Genomic DNA, 27,909 nt, shown 5'->3' with positions numbered 1-27,909 from the left:
AGTGGTCCAGATTCTTGTGCAAGGCAGCTATATTTACTAGAGTACAAATTTAATTCTACACAGAATCGTGTTTCAAAGTTGTTTCAATCAATAAGAGCCTAATTGCTTTTCTAACTGGAGGGTTTGAGTGAAGCTGATAGAATAAGTTTCTAAACAAAAACAAAAAAATAAAAACATGAGGGTGATTATATGCCTTTAAGAAAGAAATCAGAGATAGTTAATCCTAAAAAAAAATTGGATATCACAAAGATAAGCATCTCAAATAAGTTTGGGTCAAAAACAATTTATTGAAAAATATTAAAACCACTTACCGCCGGCGCCACGGCTCACTAGGCTAATCCTCCGCCTAGCGGCGCCGGCACACCGGGTTCGAGTCCCGGTCGGGGCACCGGATTCTGTCCCGGTTGCCCCTCTTCCAGGCCAGCTCTCTGCTGTGGCCAGGGAGTGCAGTGGAGGATGGCCCAGGTGCTTGGGCCCTGCACCCCATGGGAGACCAGGAAAAGCACCTGGCTCCTGGCTCCTGCCATCGGATCAGCGCCGTGCGCCAGCCGCAGCGCGCCAGCCGCGGCGGCCATTGGAGGGTGAACCAACGGCAAAGGAAGACCTTTCTCTGTGTCTCTCTCTCTCACTGTTCACTCTGCCTGTCAAAAAAAAAACAAAAAAAACAAAAAAAACAAAAAAAACACACACACCACTTACCCACTTTAAAAGAATCTTAGAAACCTATATTAATAATTTCTGTTTCCAGAGTGTAAATAAATCAGAAGCCTAAAATTTTTATTTTGGGCATACTTCAATTGTATTTTTTTTTTTTTTTTTTGACAGGCAGAGTGGACAGTGAGAGAGAGAGACAGAGAGAGAGAAAGGTCTTCCTTTGCCGCTGGTTCACCCTCCAATGGCCGCCGCTGCAGCCGGCGCACCGCGCTGATCCTGGCAGGAGCCAGGAGCCAGGTGCTTTTCCTGGTCTCCCATGGGGTGCAGGGCCCAAGCACCTGGGCCATCCTCCACTGCACTCCCTGGCCATAGCAGAGAGCTGGCCTGGAAGAGGGGCGACCGGGACAGAATCCGGCGCCCCAACTGGGACTAGAACCCGGTGTGCCGGCGCCGCAAGGTGGAGGATTAGCCTATTGAGCCACGGCGCCGGCTCTTCAATTGTATTTAACATGTGTTCCAGCCTCTCTAATTATTTGTTATTTATAAGGATTTAAAAAAAAAATTTTAGATTACAAGTGCTCATTATATTTTGCTGGTCTCTTTTCCTTCCCCATCTGGGTAAATGAAGCATTTCTGACATCTCCCCTACCTAGAACAGACAGTTCGTTATCATCAGCTTTTAACCACCCAGGATAGGACCCTCCTTGGATATAGTAAAAACAAATGCTTTGGGTACTCAGTCTCGATTTTAATAACAAAACTTGAAATCTTTGCCTAACATAAAGGTTTTTCTTTGTCTCTAAATTTTGATTTTCCATGCTATCAGAAGTTCCATTGCAACAGGTAATTTGAGTGTTGATTGTGTGTTTTCTTAGTTTGTAATTGTGGTACAATGTATTTCAAATGTTCACGATTTTAAAACTAAGCTTACCTATAAAGTTCCTTCCAACTCAGAAATTCTGTGATGTTAACCTTTTTTTTCCCTGTTTGAAAATGTGATCTTTGGGTGTTGTCCTGTGTGTCAGTGCGTATGGCTAGGAATCATAGAGTTTTAGAGCTGGAAGACACATTAGACATTAGTGATTCTACAAGTGAAGGATTAAGAGCCCAAAGAGGTTAAATAACTTAAGCAAGATCACAGCAATAGCTGGTGAGGACTCTGGCCACCTCCTGAAACTCTGCCAGATTTTCTCATCTGGAACTTGTATGCTTCAGGCCGGGCCTCTAAGTGAATAGATAACATGTGTAAGTTTTTGAGAAAAGTTAAGCTTAATAAAATGCCACATTCAGGAAAAGACATGCTGTATATAAATCTTTTTGTATGATGGAGAACATTCTCCCATGATACCAAAATGGGAATTTTATACATTCTCAAAATTTTAGGATTTTGAGGCAGTTATATTATGTGAAAAATATTCAGAATCTATATAATGTGCTGTTGTCCCTCTTGTTTTCTCCAAACCTGGAGTCACACTTGAAAATATACTACAACTTTTGGTAGGTTAAAGTAAAACAAGTATTTTCCTATTAGGGTGCATTAAGAGAAATCCTGGGATATTTCTTCAGTGACTTAGAAGCTAAAATGACCGTAAGACTTGGGACTGTTGTCTAGAGGGAAAGTGACCAACAGTCTCAGGGATGCTGGCATAAAAAGCCCACATCTTGCGGCTATGCTGGTGGTAGATGGGAGATGAGTTGTCCAGATTACACAGGGCTTCAGCCAAGGCAGCACTTCTCCTCCTCCCAGTCTCACTTCTGTTTTACCTAGAACCAAACCTTGATGGTTGTTTTTTCACCCACCCTACCGAGTGGGCCAGGCCCCAGCACAGTTGGGAATTATCTCAGGGCTGAATTCTACCTGAGAGTTGAATTTGTAAAAAATCAATAATGTTTTAGCATCTCTGCAGCTGGTCTCTCTGTAAATTAAAGTTATTTTTTATAAATGAAAAAGCCTAAGAGAGTACAGGGCTTCAAAAATAATCCTCTTAGAAACAAGAATTGTGCCAGGGTTAGGTGTTCCTAATTGATTTTCATTCCAAGAAGTTAACAAAATCTCACAGCTTACTTTGCTTCACATACTTAGCTTTGCTAGGACTTTTCAGAAATTCCCCAGGCATCCCTTAGACATAAACTAGTGAGACAAACCTTGCCATATGACAGTTATCCCTTCTGACCTTGAAGTGACATAGCCTGGTGGGCCTGCTCTCAGCATCATTTCTTGATGCAGCAAGGAGCCACTCACCACTGTTCGGCTCACTTCTCCCTCCACGCAACCCAGAGTTAGTGACTTACCCACTTATTCAGTTTTCTCTTGTTTCCTTAACAAATATCAATTAAGTAGGTACTAGTTTTGCAGTGGAGATTGGAGAAATAGTTATATGGTTGACCCTTTAAAAAAAAGGCATTAATTTAAAAGAGGAACTAATTTATGTCCTTGATTACCTGAAAAATGGGAATAGCATGCTTGTTTTAGTCACCAAGGTATGACTAGTACCTGTGAGTGCCCTGGAGAAATTACTGAATAAAATATTTTTGAATGAAATCGTAAATGGCCTCATGGCTCTAGGGTAAAAATAAACTTCTCAGAGTTGACTAGTTGGGGGTGATTGTAGTAGGATTTTAGGAAATCCAGCACTGGGGCTGGATCTTGAGAGAAAAGTAGGCATAAAGCATAGTTTTAATTAGAGGAAACAACCGAAGCAGAACATTCAGCAGCAAAGCCTCAAAAATAGAAGGCTCTGAGGTTGAGTGGGGAATGAGTAATTCTGCTGGAATCAAGGGTACATGAAAGGAGCAGGTGGTAATAAGGCTAAAAAAAAAAGTGTTATAATATTAAACCATGAAAGAATTTAGAATGTACTTATTGAGAAAATGGGCAGGCAATAGAAGCTTTTAGGTAGGAATGATATATCATAATCAATATGTGCTTTAGGAATCCACTTGCCATCTGCGAAAGGGTATTGCAAGGGAAAGACCCAAGGACACCATTTGAAAGAATTTCATGAGTGACACTAAGAATGGAAGCTGAAATAGAAACCAAGGCAAGAGACTAGAGGAAAGGACCAAATGGAGAAATTTTGAGAATACTTGGCTGAAATTGGAATACTGATTAAGTGTAGAAGACAAGAAACAGCAAGGGATCCAAGATGATGGGAAGGTTCCAGTGCAGTTACTTAGAAGGCAGTAATTCTGTTAACAGGAGGTGGGGTTGGTTTGAGAAGGATGGACATTAGTTCAGTCCTGAGCACACTGAACTGTAAAGGTGTGGTAGACAGAAAGGTGCCTTGCAGTCAGCAGGAAATGTCACACATGCTTAAAAGCAAGGTGAGAACGTGAGCTTTCATTGTAGGAGTCATCTGTGTGGAGTAGACAGTTCAGTGCAGGAGAACGGGTAAGAGTGCCGTGGGCATAGCTGTGGTAAAGGGCAGAAGTGGACCAAGGATCATCTGTGGTTAAGTCTGTCTTTGGAGAGCAGGAAGAGTGCCTCAGCAAAAGCAGACAGAGGAATGGGAGGGGAAGTTTCCAGGAGGGAATGGAAACACATGCCATGCTTCAGAGAGGCCCCATGTGATGAAGACTAAAAAATGGTCAGTGGGTTTAGAAACATGGGTCAGTCATGACCTTTAAGTGCTTTGTCACTTGAAGAATAAGGGAATTAGTTAATTTGCAAAGGGCTACAGTAGGTGGCTTAGCGTTGGTGATTAGAGGTTTTTCTTGCATACATGGAAGGGAGTGAAGAGAGTGGCATTCAAGTGGGTATAAGTATACTTGAGGAACTTCTCTCACTAGTTTATAGAGAAGATCAGATGAAAGAACGGTTTGACATTTCTTGGTATAATGTCTGGCTCATAGGTTTCAGTAAATACAACCTTTGCAGTTGTCATCATCACTATCATGAAAGGGATTTTTCTAGAATAAAGAGGAAGAGAAGGCCTGTGGACTATGGGAAGGGATCCTTTAGAGCAGGAGGGAGAATAAATCAGGGAGGTCTGGAATAAAGAGTAAAGGTAAAAAAAACAGAGTGGTTAGTCCTGGTAAAGGGAACAGACTATTTCTCTGAATTAGCAGAGGGCATGTGAAGTAACAGGGATGTTTTGAACCTCAGGAATAGTAAGGAGCAGAGAGTTTTAAAGGAACTCTCCCACAGTGGACTCTACCTGCTGACTAAAGTCAGAGGAAAGCTCAACTTCTGATAGCTGCCAGGCAGGAAGAGAGAGATGAGAATTGCTGTCACTTACTTTGTGCCTGGTCTGTATCAAGCACTGTACCAGACACTTAAAATCCCCTGCTTTCATCCTCATGTAAATTCAGAGATAATGTGTTTGTGTTCACATCTGATAGATGAGACAACAAGGCAGGAAGGCTAAGTAGCTTGCCCAGGATCATCCTTCTAGTCCTGGGAGGAACAGGATTGAGAGTCAGGTCTGTCTGGCCCCAAAGCCAGGGGTCTTTATTGAAGGAGAATCCATTAGGTTGAGATCTTGGAGGTGTGGCTCTGCATCATGTCCTGAGAAGATCTTGTGGGGTGGTTATTCCTGTCTGTCACCAGAGTGAACAGCAGAGAAGGGCCCTCTCATTTGAAGAGTGAAGGGCTGTGGAATTCGGGTGGATCAGAAATGTGAATCCTGGTTCCCCGAGGGAAATAACAGGACCAGGCATAGAGGAAATGGTTAAGTTGTGCTCTGTCCAAGGTGGAGAATGCCATACGGAAGACACAGTAACAGTGTGAAGAGGGGAGGACAAGCATATGCTGGACTGTAAGAGGAGAACTGCTGTCATGATCAATAGTCACCTTCTTCCACCCTCCCATAACTGCTAGAATTTCTACCTCTTAGATATTAGAGCCCCCTTCCTATACTGCAGGTGCAGTACAGCAGCCAGAGCCCACAGTCAGACACCCTTCTACTGACTTAGGCTAGTGTTCTGTTCTGGTATATGATAATCACATTCTTCACATTCTAATTTAAATACATACGCTATTGAGGAGGATACTTCTAGATCTAGTCTTTTTTTTTTTATTTTTTTTATTTTTATTTGACAGGTAGAGTTACAGAGAGACAGAGAAAGGTCTTCCTTCCATTGGTTTACCCCCAAAATGGCCGTTACGGCCGGCGCTGCGCCCATCTGAACCCAGGAGCCAGGTGCTTCCTCCTGGTCTCCCATACGGGTGCGAGGGCCCAAGCACTTGGGCCATCATCCTCCACTGCCTTCCCGGGCCACAGCAGAGAGCTGGATCAGAAGAGGAGCAGCCAAGATATAAACCAGCACTCATGTGGGATGCCGGCACCTCAGGCGGAGGATTAGTCGAGTGAGCCACGGCACTGGGCCCAATCTAGTCATGTTTACAAAAACAAAATGCAAAGAACATAGTAACCTTAATTCCCCCCTCATCTCTTTATATTTCAGTAAATTGCCTTCCATAAATAACATTTAATCATATCTTATTTAATTGTACACTCATTAAATTATGCACTATCTTGAATGCCAGCAATATGACAGTCATTATTCTAGGTGCTGGGGCTTTGGCAGGGAAGAAATCAATATTGCCACTCTCACAGAATTTCCATTCTATTGGAGAAGATAAGCAATAATCCAAATACATAAATATGTAGTATATTAAATAGTATAGAGAAAAACAAAGTAGTTAGAGGAGCAAGAAAGGAAGGAATGTGAGTGGTAAAAAGTTTAGGTAGGCTTAGCGTGGTCAGTGAAAGCCTTCCTGAGAATGGCAGTTGATATAGGTGACAATGCAAATATCCTGGGAAAGAGTATTCTAGACAGAGGACATGCCAACGCAAAAGGTGCCTGGTGGGAGCTTAGGTTCAAGAGCAGTGAGAGGCTGATGTGGCTGCACAAGATAGTAAGAAACAAGGTCAGAGAAGAAATGGGGGAAGGCGGGGTTGGATCACCTAGGACCTCGTAAATCATTGTAAAGACTCCACTTTAGGATGGAAAGGCATTGTAGAGGGAGAGGAGCAAGGAGGGTGAGGGAGGGTCTGAGTGGTATAAAGAATTTGAGAATGCCTGCAGCAGTGTAGTGGGGAGACTAAGAAGCTTAGAAAAGAAATGGCTCCAGAATACTACTTTAAACTTTATTTTCTGATAAGAATATACCCATGTGGCAGAAACAGGCATATATATATATATATATATATATAGAGAGAGAGAGAGAGAGAGAGAGAGGCATGTCTAACATAATTCATTCATAAATTACAAACTATATAGTCCTTCCATATGTTTGTAATTATGAGTGATTAAGCCATGCAAAGGTAAGGATTTAGTTGTAATTTGTTATTGAGATAATGACAATGGTTGAAGTACAAGTCCCCAGCAAGTCTTGTAGTAAGCAACACTGTATTATGTAGAGTGTATTTTCTAAAAGAAGGATAATGTGTAAGCAGCTATATTTGATAGGGTAAAAGTAAAAATTAAAATTAAATTTGAAGAAAGGAAACACAAGATCAAAGCACAACAGAAAAAAAAAATCACACTTTCAGAGTAGAACTGCACGTAGAGGAGACGTTACTCACCTTCTCTGTGTGGTTGATGAGACCATCGTAGTGCATTTCACTGTGAGGTGTCAATGTGTTCTAATGCCAGCCTTGCATCTTGAACTATCTGTGCTATTAATCAAGTAGGGTTCTAAGCAGAGTAAAAGAATGTCAGTGAATTAGTGCAAATGCATGAGCACTCCTGGAAATATAACTGTGTCACCAACAGTGAATGGTCAGAATATTTTCATGTCATTCCATACCTTATTGCAAACACATACTGATATGCAGAAAACTAAGAATGAATTCTAAAGTCCTCTGTATTTTGGCATTCTGACTTTAGGTTATGTTACTTGTTACTTAGTCCATCTTAACTTGCATTTTCTTATCTGCAAAATAAGAACAATGGTGCCAACCCTGCCTACCTCCCAGAATCACTGGGAGGTCTGGAAGCATTTACAAATAAAAGAGAAGGAATGAAATTGGTACTGCTATGGTACCTATATATACGAGACACTGTCCTGTCTTTATAATAGCCCTCTGGTGTCACATTGTTGGTCCCTTTTGTAAATGTTGGGCTTGAGGCTCAGAGAGGTTATCTAACTTGTGTAAGGCCACAAGAGCTAATCCCAGATTAGATCAATGTGAGAGTTCCCTGCCTTCAAGGAAGAGACTGACCTTACCAAGTATAAGTATCTTCCTATACCAGAAACTGTGTTAGGTGTGGTTCTGAACCATCTTGTTTAGTAAAACATAGTCCGTATATTCTGGTTGCTCAAATACTAAATAACAATTTTTTTTGTTCTTGTTGCCTTATAATCTAACTTGCAAGCCAACAAAAAAGAATGAACGCATGTTCATGTGGCATTTTTTTTTTTACAAAGGAACCTTGCAAATGGAAAAGCACACTTTGCCACTTCTCACAACTATCTCTGAGCCTTTCTTTCTGACAAAACACACCAACAAACCAAACAAACAGGTTTCTCAGGAACAGCTGTCTAGTACCAACACTATTATAGATGAACTAGACCTACAAATCATTGAGACTGAATATATATATAAAGGAAAAATGATCAAGCCACATGATGGCACAGGGTAATGGAAAATTTAAGTGGACTATGGAATTAGACTCGGGTTCAAAAAACTGTCCAGTCACTGCATTGCACTTCATCCTCCTAAGCTGTGGAATGGGGTGCCAGTACCAACCCCAAGGGGCTTTTGAGGGGACTGGCTGAGTTAGCATCTTCCTTTCCCTTCCATAAAACACAGTAAGTTAGGAAGAATGGATGTATGCACCTTGGCATTTAAAAACAAGAGAAGGGAGGCAATAACCCTTTAGCTGCCTGTCGCTCCCCCTCTTCGTGGAGGAGCAACACAGGACCCTGCGCTGTTCTTTCGTCTGCTCGGCCCTCCCCGGGTTTGCTGCTGGTTCTTCCCGGGTTGGCTACTATCCCTTCCACCTCCGTGGAAGGGCAGTTCCCCCTGGCCGCATTCCCCACTTCCGCAGGGGAGCGGCACACCGCCGGCCGGCTCTCTGGGGGGCTGCACAGGTGTTCCTTCAGATGTTCCCCTTAGATGTTCCCGGTGCATGCCGTCTCTCTCCTCCTTTATAGTCCTCCTCCGCCAATCCCAACTCGGCTGAGTACGCTGCTCTCCAATCAGGAGCAAGTCCTACAGTTAATTGGTTGAACTGGAGGCAGCTGTGCGGAAGCTGTTTACTTCTCTCCCAGCGCCATATTGTGGGAGAGCAGATGCATAGAATAAGTCCTAATTCGAGCAACTTAGTCTAGTCCGGATTGCTCCCCACAGATCCCCCTTTCTTTTTATTTTTTGGCGTTGATACGCGCCTGTCTTCGGTGTCCCGCAGCACACACTCTGCTGTACTTGCTAGAGTTGCCACAGGCTCTTACAAGTCCTATCAATCAGGAAAACCGAATCCGGGTCCTCTCTTCGCCATTGTGAGGAGGTTTTTAGGCGCTGATGCGTGCCTGTGTTCGGTGCCCTGCAGCGCATGCTCTGCTCTGCTAGAACTGCCTGCAGGTGTTTACAAAACCTATCAGGCAAACCGAATCCAAGCCTTCTCATTGCCGTATTGTGGGGGAGACTTATTAGTGTTGGTTCGTGCCTATCTTCGGTGACCTGCAGCTCATACTCTGGTCGAGCTTTGCTGGCGCTTACCGCCTTAAATCAGGCAGACCGAATCCAAGCCTTCTAATTGGCATGTTGAGGGGAGGCCTTATTTTTCTCTATTTCTCTATCTCCGGGCATTTCTATTTCTCCCATTTTACTTCTGTCTGCCAGCATTCCTATTTCTCTCACTTTACTTCTAAAACTTCTGTTTCTCTTATCCCTGCGGCTTCCCGGCACCTCGCCCTGCCGGCAGGTTCCCGGCTCTGCGCCGCTTCAGCCCGCGCGCCTCTCTCATCTGCGCAGCTTCCCGGCTTTGCGCGCTCCGCGGTCTCCACGCTTAACCCTTTCGCGTCTGAACCACGGCCTACGCCAGCGTTCCCTATCTATTCACGCCCCGTGCTCTCTCTGCACGCGGCGGCTTCCGCGAGTAACACAGCGTAGCTTGCGTCTCCGCCACTAGGATTCAATCTAAGTTCCCCGGGCTAGCCTGGCGAATTCAACCCAGCGTACGTCTCCGCCCCACGGTTTGGCTTCCCGTCCTTTGCTCCCCGGGCTAATCAGACGGATCCCAATCTGGCTTACGTCTCAGCTTCTGGTTTCAACTTTTCGCCCCCTATTCCCGGGCTAACTTGAGAACCCCAAAGTGGCTTTCGTTTCCGCCTCGGCCTGCCCCCCGCGGCTTCAATTTCCCTAACATTTTTCTCTACCCGGTATGTTTCCCTAAGTTTTCCTCCAACGATATTCCTCCCTCATTTCTCCTGGCCTCTCCCCACAGTCCGCGACCGAGCCTGTTTGTTCTAGCTTTCACTTTCGCTTTCGACCTTAGAGATTTCTCCCAGCTTCCCCCCGTAGTCCGTATCCGAGTCTATGCCTAGGCTTTCAATAGCTTCTTCCGGCTCCTTTTTCGTCCGGCTTTTCCCTAGGCTGTTTCGAGTCTATGCCTAGGCTTTCAATAGCTTCTTCCGGCACCCTTTTCGTCCGGCTTTTCCCTAGGCTGTTTGCTAGTCTCTCTCTCTGGTATTTTCCTGCTTCTTCCCGTTTCTTCCCTCCTAAGTTTGCTATCCGTCCTAGGTTTCCTATCCAAGCTAGGTTTCCTATCCGAGTCACGGCACCATTATGTCGCTCCCCGTCTTCATGGGGGAACGACACTAAACCCTGCCTAGGCTTCATATCCGAGTCACGGCACCATTATGTCGCTCCCCCTCTTCGTGGGGGAACGACACTAAACCCTGCCTAGGCTTCATATCCGAGTCACGGCACCATTATGTCGCTCCCCCTCTTCGTGGAGGAGCAACACAGGACCCTGCGCTGTTCTTTCGTCTGCTCGGCCCTCCCCGGGTTTGCTGCTGGTTCTTCCCGGGTTGGCTACTATCCCTTCCACCTCCGTGGAAGGGCAGTTCCCCCTGGCCGCATTCCCCACTTCCGCAGGGGAGCGGCACACCGCCGGCCGGCTCTCTGGGGGGCTGCACAGGTGTTCCTTCAGATGTTCCCCTTAGATGTTCCCGGTGCATGCCGTCTCTCTCCTCCTTTATAGTCCTCCTCCGCCAATCCCAACTCGGCTGAGTACGCTGCTCTCCAATCAGGAGCAAGTCCTACAGTTAATTGGTTGAACTGGAGGCAGCTGTGCGGAAGCTGTTTACTTCTCTCCCAGCGCCATATTGTGGGAGAGCAGATGCATAGAATAAGTCCTAATTCGAGCAACTTAGTCTAGTCCGGATTGCTCCCCACAGCTGCCAGTTGGTTTTCCATCTTCTTTTGGAGTAAGTTGTGACTGGTTTTCATGCACTGTCCCTACCAAGCACATTCCCAAACATGGGACAATAGTGGTGCTTACTCTGGCCACAGAATCAGCCCTTAAGGCATTCAGGTCTGGCTGAAGAGCCCATGAGAGTATTTTAGGCATGGAAAGCCAAGACACTCTGGCAAAACAAACAAACAAACAAAACACCTAAATGAAAGATCTCTGCAAGTGAGATTCCAGTGGAAAGAACAGGCTATCAAAGAAGGAGGTATCTTTCTCTGCAGGGAGGAGAGAACTTCCACTTTGACTATGACCTTGTCTAAATATGATCAGAGTTGGTGAACTCAAAAGGCTTCCATAGCCTTAGCAACTCATGACAAGAGCCTAGGGTGATTACTGACGCCATAAACAAGAGTGTCAGTTGTTAAGTCAACAACAGGAGTCACTGTGCACTTACTCCCCTTGTAGGATCTCTGTCCTTAATGTGTTGTACAATGTGAATTAATACTATAACTAGTACTCAAATAGTACTTTATACTTTGTGTTTCTGTGTGGGTGCAAACTGTTGAAAGCTTTACTTAATATATACTAAACTGATCTTCTGTATATAAAGATAAATGAAAATGAATCTTGATGTGAATGGGATGGGAGAGGGAGCGGGAGATGCAAAGGTTGTGGGTGGGAGGGAAGTTATGGGGGGTGGGGAAGCCACTGTAATCCAAAAGCTGTACTTTGGAAATTTATGTTTATTAAATAAAAGTTAAAAAAAAGAAAGAAAGAAAATAATTAATGGTCTATTTCCAAAGAACAAAAAAAGAGCATGAAAATGTCCTTAAGAATTCAAATAAGCATCCTTGTTAAAAACAGGTGTGTTTAGCCAGCATCGTGGTGTAGCAGGGAACGCTGCCACCTGTGATACCAGCTTCCCCTATTGGTGCTGGTTCAAATCCAGGCTGCTCCACTTCCTATACTGCTCTCTGCTCATGTGCCTGAGACAGCAGCAGAAGATAGCCCAAGTGCTTGGGACTCTGTACCCACGTGGGAGACTTGGAAGAAACTCCTGGCTCCTGGCTTCAGTCTGACTCAGTCCTAACCATTGCAGCCATCTGGAGAGTGAACCAGTGGATGGAAGATCTCTCTCTCTCTCTCTCTCTCTCAAATAAGCAAAATGAATCTTTTAAAAAAAATAGTGGTGCTTAGTGGACTAAAGCGGTGAGGAGGGTGTCTTGGAATGTTCAGAGATAGTTCTTCCCCTTAAAGAATGAGTGGTTCTCAATAGGGAAGGAAAGAAGCAACCCCAGAGGTAGGAGCCCCTTGAAGGAACTTCTGAGATATGACTGGATCTAACAGGAGGTCGTGCACAGGACCTGCATCTCAGAGCCCTTGTGCTTGCTCATCTTTCTACCTGGAGGACCCTCAACCCTTGCCCCTGCCCAGCCCCTTCCTACTAGATTCACGCATTTTGTCTGTACCCACCACCTTCCCTGTTAAATTTCTACTCGCTAGATCTTGGCCTTCATTCTCCCCTGGGTGGCTTTTTCTGACTCCTCAGCCAGGTCCAATCTCTATTACATGTATCACCTTTGTAAGCTTTTATATTTTTTTCTGAGATTATCTGATTAATATCAGTCCTTCTCTTTAATTCCTTTAACAAGGAACAGATCTGTTTTGCACTCCCAGAATATCTCTTCACTCCCTAATACGACAGTAGCTGGAACAAAGGCTTATTAGTCATTGGGTCAGTGGATACATTTTGGTTATTAGTGAGGCAATAGCCTGGATAGGAAAGAGAATTTATATTTATGATTGCTAATCCCTTTAGGTGTCAAGCACTGTATTAACTGATTTAATCCTAAAAACAATCCAGTGATAACAAGTGTATCATCGCTCTCATTTCAAAGATGAAACAGGAAAAAAAAAATCACGAAGATGAAACAGAACTCCAAGGCAATTAACCGTCTCTCACTGTTGACCTAGCTAGTAAGTGAGCCTGGCATCTGAGCTCTCAGACTTAACCACATTGTTCCACGGCTTTCTGCAGCAAAGAACAAAGTCAGGTGCACAAGTAAACCTGTGGTAGATTTCTGTTTGAAAATTGTAGATTTGCCCCCTCCTCCTGAGCTTCATCAGCATCATCATCCTCACTTCATAAGAAAAGCTAAACAGAAAGGGACTACTGCATGTGCCGCACCTCACATTCATATTGACTCCACGTTCTGCCGCGGTACTTTGGCCACATTTCCCCAGAGTCAACTGGACATGTCACATCTGGTTCCTAGAAAATTATGGAGCACTTCTTTTTACCAGCTTTGAAGAACCAGAATATACTTTGCCACAGCCTGGCAGAGTTACTTTAAATAGACAAAGGTGATTTGACTAAAATCAGTATTATGAGACCCTTGGTTTCTGCTTTTTCAAAAAGCGGATCTAGACTGTGGTCTTCTGTAGGTGTTGAGTCATAAAGCTCCTAGAAGAAAGTTTTAAATTTCATCAAGGAAGCCAAGAAATCCTGCACACCTCAAGAGTAAAAGCAGTTACTGTAATCACGTAATTACTACTAGAAATTAGCAAAGCCCAATAAAGTATGGCATTCTGGGAAGAAGACTTATCCTCGGAATAGAAGTGGCCTGAATCAGTTGTTTTTCCCACTGACCTGCTTTTAGGGAGGATTTTTAAAAATTATATTAAGGCAAAAAATCATATTAAGGCATTTGTGTTATTTAAAGATCTATAGGTAAAAGAATACGTTACAATAGCAGGTAAGAAGAGCATGAACCCAAGTAGCGCCTCTGCCACCGATCTTGCAATGGAAGCATGTCACATGTGACTAGGTACACCAGTGGTTGGAAAAACCACTACGCAGGATCAGGATTGAAATACATTAATGTGAATGATTTGCCTCAAGTAGGGGAGTTCGATGATGGCCATGCTGAAAAGTATAATTGTCCCATTTTAGATGAAGATAGAGTAGCTAATGAGTTAAATAACTAAATGAGAGAAGGTGGTGATTACCATGGCTAAGATTGTTTCTTTGGATACTGGTTTCATATCATTACTGTGCTGAAGAAGATATGCTGTACAAAAGACTTGAAACAAGGGGTTATAGTGAGAAGAAACTAAATGACAGTATTCAGTGTGAGATTTCTCAAGTTCTTTATGAAGAAGCCATAGCACCCTACAAAGAAGAAATTGTATTTCAGCTGTCCAGCCATAAATCAGAAGAACTAGAGGATCACAGAAATCAGATCTTGAAATGGATTGAGCAGTAGATCAAGGACCCTAACTCTTGGCTTAAAAAACCAGCCACTCCACAGTCACTGTTGTTGCTATCTCTCTGCTCACTTTGTAAACTGCCCACATATCAGTAAAAATTGTTGCAGGACTAGCAGTTGGATGATATGAAGGTTTATGCCTAGGTTTCCTTTTCTTCATGAGAAAGTTGAATAGTCTCAAATCTCAGGAATACAGTAGCACTAAGGATTGAGGATAAAAATGATCATTTAATGCTTTGAATGCTAAATAATAAGCAAATATCAGCAAATGGTTGGATATCTTCAGTTGGTAACAGAAGAAAATGCAAATGATCTCTTAAAATAAGACAATATCTTAAAAAAAGTAAATAGGGAGCCAGCACAGTGGCATACTAGGCTAAAGTTCCGCCTGCAGCACTGGCATCCCATGTGGGTGCCAGTTCTAGTTCCGGCTGCTCCACTTGTGATCCAGCTCTCTGCTTGTGTCCTGGGAAAGCAGTAGAGGATGGCTCAAGTGCTTGGGCCCCTGCACCTACGTAGAAGACCTGGGGGGAGCTCCTGACTCCTTACTTCAGCCCAGCTCCAGCCATTGCAGCCATCCATCTGGGGAGTGAACCAGCGGATGCAAGATCTCTGTCTCTCCCTCCCTCTGTCTGTAACTCTGCTCTCAAATAAATAAATCTTTTAAAAAAATTGTAAGATAATAAACACTTGTCCAAGGGCACAACTATTATTAGCTGAGGGCCAATCTAAAGACTTTACATTGCAGTAAAGTACTTGGTCCTCAGCACAACCCTTTTACAGATGAGGAAACAGATCACACAGCCAGTAAACAGTGGAGCTGCCTTCCCCTTAAGTCTGTGGTCTTACAGTGTCCTTGGGTAGCTGATTACTCAGTCTACTACTTTTTCTGCTTTGCTATAATTGAAAGCCGTAACATGTTTAGCCATTAATGTTCAAGTGTTTGCCATGTTCAGCTCCCTTCAGATAAACCTTTCTGACAGATACAGTTGTTCTCTAAAAACTAGTTTTCAAGGAAAGCACTATTCAAAGAAGTGAAAAGTAGGCCAAATAAATGGAATTAAATTCCCCATAGAACAGATGAATTTCCTCATCAGCTGCAAACAGCTGCAGTCATCATGCCATTTTACAAGGCATGGCCTTCCCCAGAGTAGAGTGCCGCTGTCTGCATGTGCCATAGAGCTTGCAGATGCTCTTGTTTTTTTCTGTCTCCACACTTCAGCTTTCTTCTTTCAGTCAGTGTTTTGGAAAGTCCACAAAACCCAGGGGCCTCCCTGTTGTAGTCCTGTGGTCTGTGTAAAAACCAGATGATGCCATGCTGACTTGGGCTCGTTCACATGGATCAAACAGCACATTAGTCACTAGCAAATTTTTCAGATCCTTTACCTCAGAGACCACGCAGTTCCTCATTCTGGAATCCTTCAGTCATAAAGTAAGAAAAATATGTGAGCACTTCTTGAGGACACCTCCTACCTTCTTCCTTCGGTGCCAGTGACTAATTCCTTCATGGCAGCCACAAAGGAGGGTCTAAATAGCCAAAAAATTAGGCTTTTTAAAAAAAAATTTATTTATTTGAAAGGCAGAGTTGGAGAGAAAGACCGAGAGAGAGAGATCTTCCATCTACTTGTTCACTCCCTAAATGATTGCAATGACCAGGGGCCAGGGTGAAGCCAGGAGCCTCCTCCAGGTCTCCCACATGGATGCAGGAGCCCAAGGACTTGGAGCATCCTCCATTGCTTTCCCAGGCACATTAGCAAGGAGTCAGATCAGAAGTGGAACAGCTGGGACTCAAAGTGGCATCCATATGGGATACTGATACTGCAGACTGTACCTTAATCTGTTGAGCCACACACATCGGCCCCAGCAGTTGGGCTTTTTTTTTTTTTTTTAAAAATTTGTTTGTTAATTTGAAAGGAGAGTTAGAGATAGACAGCAATATCTTCCATCCACTGGTTCACTCCCCAAATGGCACAATGGCTAGAGCTGGGCTGATCCAAAGCCAGGAGACTGCAGCTTCTTCTGGATCATCCACATGGGTACAGGGGCCCAAGCACTTGGGCTGTCTTCCACGGCTTTCCCAAGTGCATTAGCAGGGAGCTGTATCAGAAGTGGAGCATCTGGGACTTGAACCAGCACCCATATGGGATGCCAGTGCCACAGGTGGTGGCTTTACCTGCTATGCAACAGCACCGGCCCCAGCAATTGGGCTTTTTTTTTTTTTTTAATTTAATTTTTTTGACAGAGTGGACAGTGAGAGAGAGACAGAGAGAAAGATCTTCCTTGTCCGTTGGTCCACCCCCAGTGACCGCTGCGGCCGGCGCACCGCGCTGATCTGAAGCCAGGAGCCAGGTACTTCTCCTGGTCTCCCATGCGGGTGCAGGGCCCAAGCACTTGGGCCATCCTCCACTGCCCTCCTGGGCCACAGCAGAGAGCTGGACTGGAAGAGGAGCAAGCGGGACAGAATCCAGCACCCCGACCGGGACTAGAACCTGGTGTGCCGGTGCCGCAGGCAGAGGATTAGCCTAGTGAGCCGCGGCACCAGCCAGCAATTGGGCTTTAATCACAGGATTCCTTCTGGGGTCCTGCTTATGTGGAACACCCACCTGATTTCACCCAAGTTAAGCATTGCATCACCCCTTACCCTGTTGCATTGCCAGGCTGTCACTTAAAAGTGAAATTAGAAGGTGTCCTTAGGGATCTTTCATTTGTCCATTAACAAAGACAGCTCAGATATCCACACCTAGGCATGGAGCTGGCATCAGTATGTGGGGACAAAAGCCAACATTAGAGTAAACCCAGAACTTCTCATTCCCCATCCTGCACTTAAGCACAAAAGCATTCTACCTGGTGCAAAAGGGAAAGCACTCATTCGTAGTTAGCTTTATGCCCAGGTGCTTTTAAGCATTACAGCCTGTTTTGGAAATTATTTATTCATAGTTAGAGGTGGTCAAAATCAAGTGTTTGTAATTAGCTTGCTGTACAAGGACTGGAGGTGATTCCTGCTGGTGGCTCTGCTCCTTGAGAAGGAGTGTGTCTTAGTCTGTTTTCTGTCGCTATTACTGAATACCACAGTGTAGAGAATAAAGGTTCTGAAGGCTGGGAAGTTCAGGATTAGGCAGCCACCTCTGGTGAGGTCCTTCTAGCTGATGGGGACTCTGCGCACAGCCATGAGGCGGCATGCGGCATCGCGTGGCACAACAGCCCTTCCTGGCTCAGGCGTCTCCTCCCCTTCAGATGAAGCCTCAGTGCCGTCTATTTAGCTGCCCTCTCCGCCTCCCTTCCCACTTCATTTAACTTTAATTGCCTCCCAAAGAGCCCACCTTCAAATAGTACAGTTGGATTGAGTTTCCACCTTCTTAATACCTCACGGTGGGGATTAAATTTTAACATGAATTTTGTTGGCGTCATTCAACCCAGGGCAGGGTGTGAGAGGATTCAGACGCAAACCCCTTTGCAGCAGCTCTGCAGCAACACACAGGCGGAGAGGCCCTGAAGCTTCCTCCAGAGCTGCCTGGTTGATTAGAGAAGAGTCTGTACTTTGCTCACGGGAAAATCTCTGTCCCCTCAAAGCCCTGTGGCAAAACAAACCCAACTTTGACCAACTTGTCAACTCTTGTATAAGAGGTGGATTAGATTGGGAGAAAATCCTGCCAAAACCCTGCCTCATGTGGAATATGAATCCTGTGGATATCTGTAGTAGAATCAGGCTAATTGAAAAGGAGTCTCTCTCCCCTCCAAGTTCTATAATATTAACAAGTGTAGGTTCTCCCTCAAATTTATAGCAAAAGGACTTGCAGAAATATGGTGAATTTCTAACAATTTAACTGAATTTATCACTGGGTTCTGACTTAACTGGATGCAGGAGGGTAAAAATAAGGCCACTGGGTCTTTTCTGTCAGTGTGATTTTCATATAGGAACTGTCTCAAGAATAGAATCTGATTTATTATAGGGGGCTAGACCACCAACTAGAGGAGAAAGGGTGTTCATGCTCTTTTTGTTTAATATGTCATTGTTCCTGTGCTATTTCATTTTTATTGCTGTTTTTAAAGATACAGAAATCAGGACAGGTGTTTGATCTGGCAGTTAAAACACTGGTTGGGACACCTTTATCTCAGAGTCCCTGGGTTCTAATCCCAGCTGTGCTCTAGCTTTCAGCTTCCTGTTAATGTGCACCCTGAGAGGCAGGAGGTAATGGCTCAAGTACTTGAGTCCCTGCCACCTACATGGGAATACTGGATAGAGTTCCCACTCCTGGTTAGGGCCTGACCCCAGCCCCAGCCATTGCAGGCATTTGAGGAGTGAATCAGCAGATGAAAGCACTTGTTCTCTCTCTCTCTCTTCTCCCTCCCTCTCTCCCTCCCTCCTTCTCGCTCCCTCTCAAACATAAATAAATAAATTTTTGAAAAATATAAATTACCTTAAATAAAAAAAATCTGATGTTATAAAACAAGAGCTGAACAAGTATGAAACCTAAGGCTTTGCACTTAAGAAGAGTAGTTTTTTAAATTTAAGCGACAGAAGAAACCTGAGAATATGTAGCTTCATTATTAGAGATCATGACAGAGGAGGCTGCTGAAGCTTCAAGTATCTTAACAGACGGTGATTGCAGCCCAGGCCTGTGGGCTTGAGCATCCATGGCCAACCTTTAGAATGCGGTTCCTGGGCAGAGCTCTCCTGCTTGACCACATGGCACAGCGTTAGGATGCAGTGTCTGCTCACCTCCTTCTTTCTCTTGGTTTCCATCAACCACCAGTTCCCTTCTCATTGACCGTTTCTCTGACTTTTGTAACCAAAACTTGTGGTGAGGGTACAGAGGAAAATGGACCTACTAAATGGTTAGTAGGAAGAGAGTGCTCCAAATGATAGCCCAGCATCTGCCAATATGTGTTCTCCCAACTTGAACAAGGCATATTGTATGTTAAATAGCCTTCTTCCTGGAGACTTTTCTTCCTACCACAAAAAAACAGTGACCATTAACACTTTGATTAAATTCCATCCTGTCATTTGTTCATCACATACTTTGAAAAATAGAGCTGTGGTCATATATATGTGCGGTTATAATTTTGTGTCATGTTTTTGATTGGTTTATCATAGACATTTTCCCATGTTGCTAACAGATATGCTAACTTTTGAAATGTGCTTCTTATATAGATCTGCAAATATATTGGACCTGCAAAGGTTATTGTTCAGTTGGTCACAAATGGAAAAAATATCCACCTGCATGCCCACAGCCTGGTGGGAAAACACTGTGAAGATGGGATTTGCACCGTTAATGCTGGACCCAAGGACATGGTGGTCAGGTAAGTGAGGGTGTATGACACTGTGGAAGGGTAGGAACAGGGAGACCCAAGGACATGAAACCAACAGGCTCTTTTCATGAGAGACCTTTCTGAGACACTCTCAGAGAACTTCACAAAAAAAAAAAAAAAAAAAAAACTTGTGATGTTGATTCAACTGTAAGGAGAAAGGTGATGGTGATCATATATCTAGATTTGCCTTAGACAGCCCAGCTTGCATCTGTGGTCCTGGCCTAATTATTTATAATACACTCTTCTACACTCTTCCTTTGCAAGGTGGCCCAGTATGGATGATAAATTATATGGTCACTTGACATAGGAGACATTTGTGTCATTTTCACCACTATGTTCCTGGAAATAAGAATAGGACAAATTAGAAGAACTCTAACCATAGCAGAAATCAACACTTTATGGATGATGTTATACTCTTAGTGATTCCGTGAACAGATGCATAGTGCAAACATTTGGGGCATTTGCAGTAGGTAAATAAATATTGTCTCAACTTAGGAAGTGTGCACAGATAAGATACCAAGGAATACATATTTGTTTTCTCATTCATTACAGTTGAAATGTAAATAGAATTTGACATTCATCAAAGAGTTGGTCAGATAAAGCAAGAAATTTCTATATAAATGATTTCAGTTTAAAAGAATTAAATTTTTTTAAAAAATTAAATTTTTTCTTTATTTGAAAAACAGAGGGAGAGACAGACAGAGAAAGCTCCCATCTACTCGTCACTCTTCATATGCCAACTAAAGCAGGATCTGAGCCAGTCTGGAACTGGGAACTCAATGGAAGCTTCCCACATGGCTGGGAGGAACCCAGTTTTGTGAGCCATCACCACTGCTTCCCACGATCTGCATTAGCAGGAAACTGGAGCTAGGAGACAGAGTCAGTTGAACCCAGATACTCTAATGTGGGACATAGGCAATATAACCACTAGGTTAAACAGCCGCAAGAATTTTTTAAATCCTACCTATCTATTATGCTGAACAGCACTTACCATTTTTCACTTTACCCAAACACTAAAAGAGCACACAGTATAGTGATTTATCATATGACATAAACTGCTATATGCAATCAGTAATCCCAGTAGTGATTAAGTCTTACTTTGAGGCACTTTAAAAACAATAGAATTTAAAAATTTTTAATTAAATTCGTTTAATTTTTGAAAACTATGTTTCATAATTTGCTAATTTTATTTTAAATAGTTTATGTTAAAATCCCAGTTAATTTAGTCACTCAAAAGAAAGGAATTGTTAAAAGTCAACTATAATGAAGCTGACGTAGCATTACACGCCTTGAATTCTGATCACGTTTCAAGTTGGTTGTTTTTGGGGAGGTTGAGCTTTCATGTTCCTGTGTATTTCTTTGTTTGACTGTGAAAATATTCAGGTGTGAAAAACCTAGAGAGCTTTCTTTTAAGTCACCAAAATCTGATTCTTTTGATGTTAGAAAAGAAAGACTCTAGATTGAAGGAAGAAGCTTAAATTGATTTGAAAAATTCGAGTGTGCTTTTATATGAACTTGTTTCAACATCCTCTTGAAAGACTGGCCTGTTTCTTGTTGTATGTCACAGTTGGTTCATCATCTGTTTTGGAATACCCTTCCAGTTCCTGGCTTATCTGTAAGAGCTTTGAAATGCAGGGTAATTGTCATAGTTTCAGACTAATCGATCACTTAGCGTTTCTGCAGATTTACTCTAATAAGTTCCTGTCATGCTGAAGTGTTTATTCTCTTTGGTCTTGCTTAATCTGTGTAATAATCATATCCTTTACAGGAAATTATAGATGAGATTTTCTACTGATAATATTTGTTATTATAAAACTTGTAGTCTGGTGTCTGTATCTTGGTGTTTCCGTGGTTTGGTTTAGTAGTCTCTCATGATTTTAGAAGGAACTAATGGTTATTTAATCTAGGACATAGAGTAGGAGTAGAAGTAAATTCTCTGTGTCAAGAGAAAGTGAGAAATTCTTTTCTTGTAATGTAGTGAAGTATGGGGTTCAGCAGTTGGGGGAACTCATCATTCATTCCTCCATTTGTTCAACAAAGTTTTGAGCATTTAAATGTCTATGGTCATCATGATGTCTGGTTGTAGCACTATGGGACTGTCTAACCCTTAACATTTTCACTGAGAAATTTAATCAAGAAGATGGCACTTCAGAGTTACACCAGACTCAGTAGCCTTTCTTATTCAGAGTGTTCTATGAAACATTGTACTCTCTTTCTAATTTAATTTTTAGCTAAGATTTTTGCTTGTTCTGTTTTCTAAAATTCACTATTTTCTTCAAGATTCTTCTCTTTCTTCCTCCTTCCCTCCCTCCCTCTCTCCTTCCCTCCACCTCTGCCTCTGCCTCTTAAGTTTTCAATGTAGGAATATATTGCTTTTTTAGAAAGAACATCATGTGAGCTGTCTGGAAACCAGAATTCTGTTCCAGTTCTTTTGCTCTCTACAGGAGGACTGGGGGCATTTGCATGACTTATTGGGGACCTTAATTTTTTCCCCTGGTACAATGAGAAGATTGGGCTACAGACACTGTCTTCAAGCTCTTTATACATCCAAGATTCTAGACTCAACTAACATTAGCTAATATTATGAAATAACATGAGCAAACTTGCCACATATGTATCTATGGTATGACATCAATTATTATTATTTGGTTTTGACTTGTAGGCAAGAATATCACATACAAAAATTCAGGAAGCTAGCCAAAGTTATTCCTTAGGCTTGTCAATACTAGAAAAGGAACCAAGATAACCTGTTTTCAGTGAGACAGATTAGACTAAGAGTGTAGATTCATAAGCAGGGCACTGATCCAACACATCAAAAATGATATATAAAAATGACTGTGAGAAGATTAAAAAAAGCCTTTAAATTAGCAAAACCAAAAGAATTACTGTTCTTTTGATTGTTTCTTTTTATCTTTCTCTCAGCATGAATTCTCAATATACTTAGTTTCTGTTTTCAAAACTCTTTTATCCATGTTAAGATATGTATGTTTTAGATAACTAAGTCTTTTTTAAAGGTTTATTGATTCATTTATTTGAAAGGCAGAGTTACAGAGAGGTAGGGAGGGAAAGAGAAAAATCAATCTTCCATCTACTGATTCATTCCCCAAATGGATACAATGGCAGGGGCTAGGAGAGACTGAAGCCAGGAGCCTGGAACTCCATCTGGGTCTCACGTGGATGCAGGGGCCCAAGGACTTGGGTCATCTTTTGCTGCTTTCCCAGGCACATTAACAGGGAGTTGGATTGAAAGTAGAGTAGCCAGAACTCAAACTGGCACCCATCTGGATGCAGGCACTGCAGGGGTAGCTTAACCTGCTGCATAACTAAGTCTTCATGATAGATTTGTTGTTTTAGTATGGAGGATTTTTCTTTTTAATTTTTCTTTAAGTTTTAAATTTGTCTTTGTTTCTTGTACACTTTTTGTCCACTTTTTTTAGGTAGCCTTTACTGTCTGTCTTCGTAAAAATAATCTTAGTCTGGTGTTTAATTTAGATCTTGAATACCAATAATTTGTTTCAACAACATTTTTGTTATTTGAAACTTTTTTTCAATGAAAAATATGGACATTACTTGACCTTCATGTAGGCCACTTTTCCCACTAATAATCATCACACCCTTTGTTGACTTCCTGGTAGCCCAGATAGAATTGTGGAGTCTTCCACACACACACTTTTTTTTTTTATAAATACAATATACAGCATATACAAAAATAAGATATATAAAAATACAAAGGAGAAACAAGGCTTCTCTAATGAGCTAGTGCAATCCACATTAAATTGCTATCTTTATAGGTCCAGAAACAATTATTAGAAATTTCATATGGTTGAACCTTAATACACCGAAAAGGAGCTAACTGGAGGAAATTGGCCAAGTAGGGACTGAGGTTGGAAGTATCCAGCTTCCAAATTAGGGCATGTATTGGGAATCAGAAGGTGCTCTTAAATCCTGTGGAGTCAGTGTTTGTGTCCTGAGATGAAGAAAGGCCAGATAGGCCACTTTAGAGTCCCATCCTAATGATGGGGGAATTTGAACAGTTAGAGGACAGCAGCAGGTCCCAGATGATTTGGATGATGGAAACATCTGGCATAGTGCAGATGGTTGTAAACCTGGCTGCTAATTAAAGTCTTGCAGGGTCACTTCATACAAATAGTGATGCCAGACACTAGTCATGGAGATTCTGGTCTCTGCCTCACTGGATAGGGTATTGCAGAGCTCAGGTTTTCAAACTTCAGAGTGCATTAAAATCAACTGAGGGTCTGTCAGATTGTTGAGCCTCACTTCCAGAGCTTCTGATTCAGGAAGTTTGGAGTGAGACCCCAAAACTTTTATTTTTTAAGTTTCTAAGGTAATACTGTACCTATTACCTAGGATAATAAAATAACAATTATTATACATGCAATCTTGATTTAAATATATTTCTACCTTTTGATTCTTGAAATCGGATTTAATTCTTTTGCAGTTAGAGAATACTTGGTATGATTTGAATACTTTTATTATTTTATGCATCAGGCTATGTTAAGTTGATCTTGTGTACATACTGAGAGTGTGTTCTATAAATGTCAGTTAGGTCAAGTCATTTGATAGTGTGTTTGAATTTCCCATGTTCTTACTGATTTTCTGTCTACTGATTCTATCAATTATGGAGTGAGAAATGTTGCAGTCTCAAACTATATTTATAGATTTGCCTGTTTCTCTTTTCAGTTTTGTAAGGTTTTCCTTTTGCATTATGAAGCTCTTTTATTAGGTACATAAATGTTTAGGATTCTTAAATCTTCTTGGTAAATTGGTCCATTTATCATTCGGAAATAGCCCTCTTTTATTCTTGGTAATCCTGTTTGCTTTAACATCTATCTTGAATGAAACTAATATAGTTACTTCACCTTTCATTTGTTAATATTAGCTTGGAACATTTCTTTCTATCCTCTTACTTTTAACTGTTTTTATACTCAAAGTAAATATATACTGCATATAGTTGGTACTTGCTTTTTTATTCAGTCTGACACTCTTTTAATTGAGGTGTTTAAGCCATTTATGTTTAGTGTGATTATTGATATGGTGATATTTAAATCTACCGTCTTGTCATTTTTTTCCTGCTTATCACATGTGTTCTCCCCCCCCCCATCCTCACCCACATTTTCTTCCTTCTTTTAGGTAATTTGTAATTATGTCATTTTATCTTTTTGGTTTTACTTAGTTGTATGTTTAAGCAGTTGCATTAGGCTTTATACTACACTTTATACTTTAATTTATCATAATCTAGCTTTCAGTAATGTTATACCTCTTCATGTAGAGTATATGTACCACACACTGGTATACTTTCATTTCTTCTCTCTAAGCCTTTCTGCTATCGTGTCATAGATTTACATCTACATATGTTACAAATCCCATGATACATCGGTTTTTGTTTGTGCTGTAAACAATTATCTTTTAATGAAATTTTTTTAATGAGACAAAAAAAAAACACTGTTCCTCGGCAGTAGAGATAAGGGCCGCAAACAATCATCAGATCTCAAAATGTCCGTTTCAGTCCTATACACTACATTTTAGATACTCTGTTAGTTACCACAAATCAGGGAAAACATATGGTACTTGTCTTTTTGGGACTGGCTAATTTCACTAAGTATAATGGCTTCCAGTTGCATACATTTTGTTACAAAAGACAGGATTTCATTTTTATTTTTTTACCACTGAGTAATATTCCATAGTGTATTTATGCCATAATTTCTTTATCAAGTCATCTATTGATGGACATTTGGGTTTATTCCATATCTTAGATATTTTATTGAAATTTTTTAAGCCAGAAGAAAAATTCTTCTTTTATATTTCCCCACAGATTTACCATTAATGTGCTCTTCATTCTGTTTCATAGGTCAGTATTTCTGTCTGGTACCATATTCTGCCTAGAGTACTTCCTTCGACTTTTCTTGTGTTGCTGATTTTATGTTGATGAATTCTTTCCGTTATTGTGTGTCTTAAGATTCTTTATTTCATCTTTTCTTTTTCAAAGGTAATTTTGAGGGGTATAGAATTCTAGGTTGACAGTGTTTTTCTTTCACATTCTTACAATGTGCTATTCTGCTGTCCTCTGGCTCGCCTTGTTTCCGGGAAGAAGTCCCCTGTCAATCTTACCTCTGTTCCTCTGTACACAATATCATTTTTTTCTGCTAGCAGATTTTCAGATTTTCTCTCCACTGCTAGATTTTATTTTTTAATTTTATTTAAGTTATACAGACCTCATGCAGTTCATATATACAAATTTAGGAATAGAGTGGTTCTTTCCACCCTGTGGTCCTCCTGTCTGCATTGCCACCCTTTTTCCTTCTCTCTCTCCTATTTCCATCCTTACTTTTACAAAGATCTATTTCCAATTAACTTTATACTCATAAGATTAACCTTACAGTAAGTAAGTTTCAACAAATACTATGAGGAAAGAAAAAAAAAAAAAAAAACACTGTTCCTCAACAGTAGATACAAGGGCTATAAACAATCATCAAATCTCAGAATGTCAATTTCACTCCTATACATTATATTTTGGATACTCTATTAATTACCACAGATCACTGCTAGTTTTTAGTTTGCTTGGGATTCACTGGAATTTTTGGATCTTTGATTCATATTTTTAATTAAAATTTTAAAATGTTTAGCTATTATTTTTTCAAACATTTTTCCTATCTACTCCTCTTCCTTTTCTTCTGTAATTCCAATTACACATATATTTGGCCATTTGAAATTGCCTCACAGATCACTGATAATCTTTCCTTCCTTCCTTCCTTCCTTCCTCTATCTTTGTGTTTCGTTTTGGATAATTTTATTGCTATATCTTCAAGTGCAGTAGTCTTTTGTCTGTAGTGTCTGATGTGTTCTTATCCCATCTAATATATTTTTCTGCTCAGATATTTTAATTTTCATCTCTGTAGGCTCATATGGAGTCTTTCTGATGTCCTCCATGTATCTCCTAACATACAAGTACTCTCCTGTCTTCTGACCACATGAAACAAGTCTGTAATAGCTGTTTCAGTGCACTCTATAAACTGTCTTTGGTGTCATTTCTGAATCTGTTTCTATTGATTGATTTTTATCTTTAGTATGAATTGTGTTTTCCTGATTTCCATGCCTGGTAATCTTTTTATTGGATGACAGACATGTTGAATTTTGGATTGTTGACTGCTGGATTTATTTTATGTATCAATTTGAGGATTGGAATTATTTAAATTTGGAACAGTTTGATCCTTTTTCAGACTTTCTTTTGGGTTTTGTTGGGAAGGCCAGAGAGGGCTTTAGTCTAGGGTTGATTTGACTCCATTACTAAGGGCAGAGTGTCTTCAGCATATTCATCCTGGACTCCATGTATTGTGAGGCTTCTTGAACTGTTCAGCCTGTGTGCTGGAATGGTTCTGCCTGCTTCTATATGATGATGTTTTTACAGTGTTGGAGAGTTTCCTCACATCCGCACTCAAATGAGTATTCAGCTAAAGATTTGAATGCATCTCTGAGTGTCTGTGTATAGTTCTTCTCTGGTATTCTGCCTGTGGATTGGCCTCTTCAAATGTTGAACTCTGTGTCCTTCACTCAGGCAGATTGATGGGCTCTGGTTAGATTTTTCTTTTCTGTGCTGTAGCCTCTTTCCAGGCATTAATTAGAATAATTGTAGAATTCACGTTATTAGTTTCTCTTTTCTTAAGAAACGCTGTCCTGCGCTGCCTGTTGTCCAGTATCTAGCTAGTTCTCCACTTCTTTTCCTTCTCCCAGTTCACCCTGGGCTTCATTGTCCTGCCCCCATAGACACACCTGACTGCTTATTACCGGTCAGGGTCCCAGGGAGCCACTAGAAGCAATGAGAAGCTTGGCTGCTCCTGTAGGATTTTTTTTTCCTCTTGACAACATTTTTTTAAAGTCTGGTAAATAAATTACTTTGGAGAAAACTGGAGTAACTGCCCAAATAATATTTTTATTTGAAAACCAATTTCCCATGTTTTTTAGTTATTTAAGGTAGGAGGTTCTGTATGACTCCATCATTACCTGAAGCAGAAGATTGATTCGTGTAGTTTTCTTTTGTTACCAGAGTAATTCCTCCATTATTCACATAATAATTTCTTACAGGGATTAAAGTAAATAATATCCATGAAGAGTATTTTATAAATGGTAACGTGTAAAGTACAACCCAGATGTTTGTTATTTTCATTACCTGGGAGATTACCCTATTTTTTGTAGTTGTGACTATTCCATATAGGAATAAGACCTAAAAGGCTGAAGATGGAAGTATTGTTTTTAAAACTGCCTGTGCATTCTTACATATTAGTATGTCACATTG

The 27,909-nt window shown here is 41.5% G+C and overlaps 1 protein-coding gene across 3 annotated transcripts in view; it reads left to right on the top strand.

Annotated features, from left to right (window-relative positions):
* NFKB1 (nuclear factor kappa B subunit 1) overlaps positions 1 to 27,909 on the top strand; it is a 135,098-nt gene that overhangs the window by 60,456 nt on the left and 46,733 nt on the right. For all 3 annotated transcript variants that reach the window (XM_051819545.3, XM_051819546.3, XM_070047832.2), the window contains one exon: positions 19,441 to 19,589. In XM_051819545.3, coding sequence (XP_051675505.3) covers positions 19,441 to 19,589 — 149 coding nt within the window. The remainder of the gene's footprint in view (positions 1 to 19,440; positions 19,590 to 27,909) is intronic.

The sequence above is a fragment of the Oryctolagus cuniculus genome, chromosome 8 (genome assembly GCF_051225735.1).
Source record: "Oryctolagus cuniculus isolate XC-2025 breed Fujian yellow rabbit chromosome 8, ASM5122573v1, whole genome shotgun sequence".
Lineage (NCBI taxonomy): Eukaryota > Metazoa > Chordata > Mammalia > Lagomorpha > Leporidae > Oryctolagus > Oryctolagus cuniculus.
This window is presented reverse-complemented; position numbering and strand designations above follow the sequence as displayed.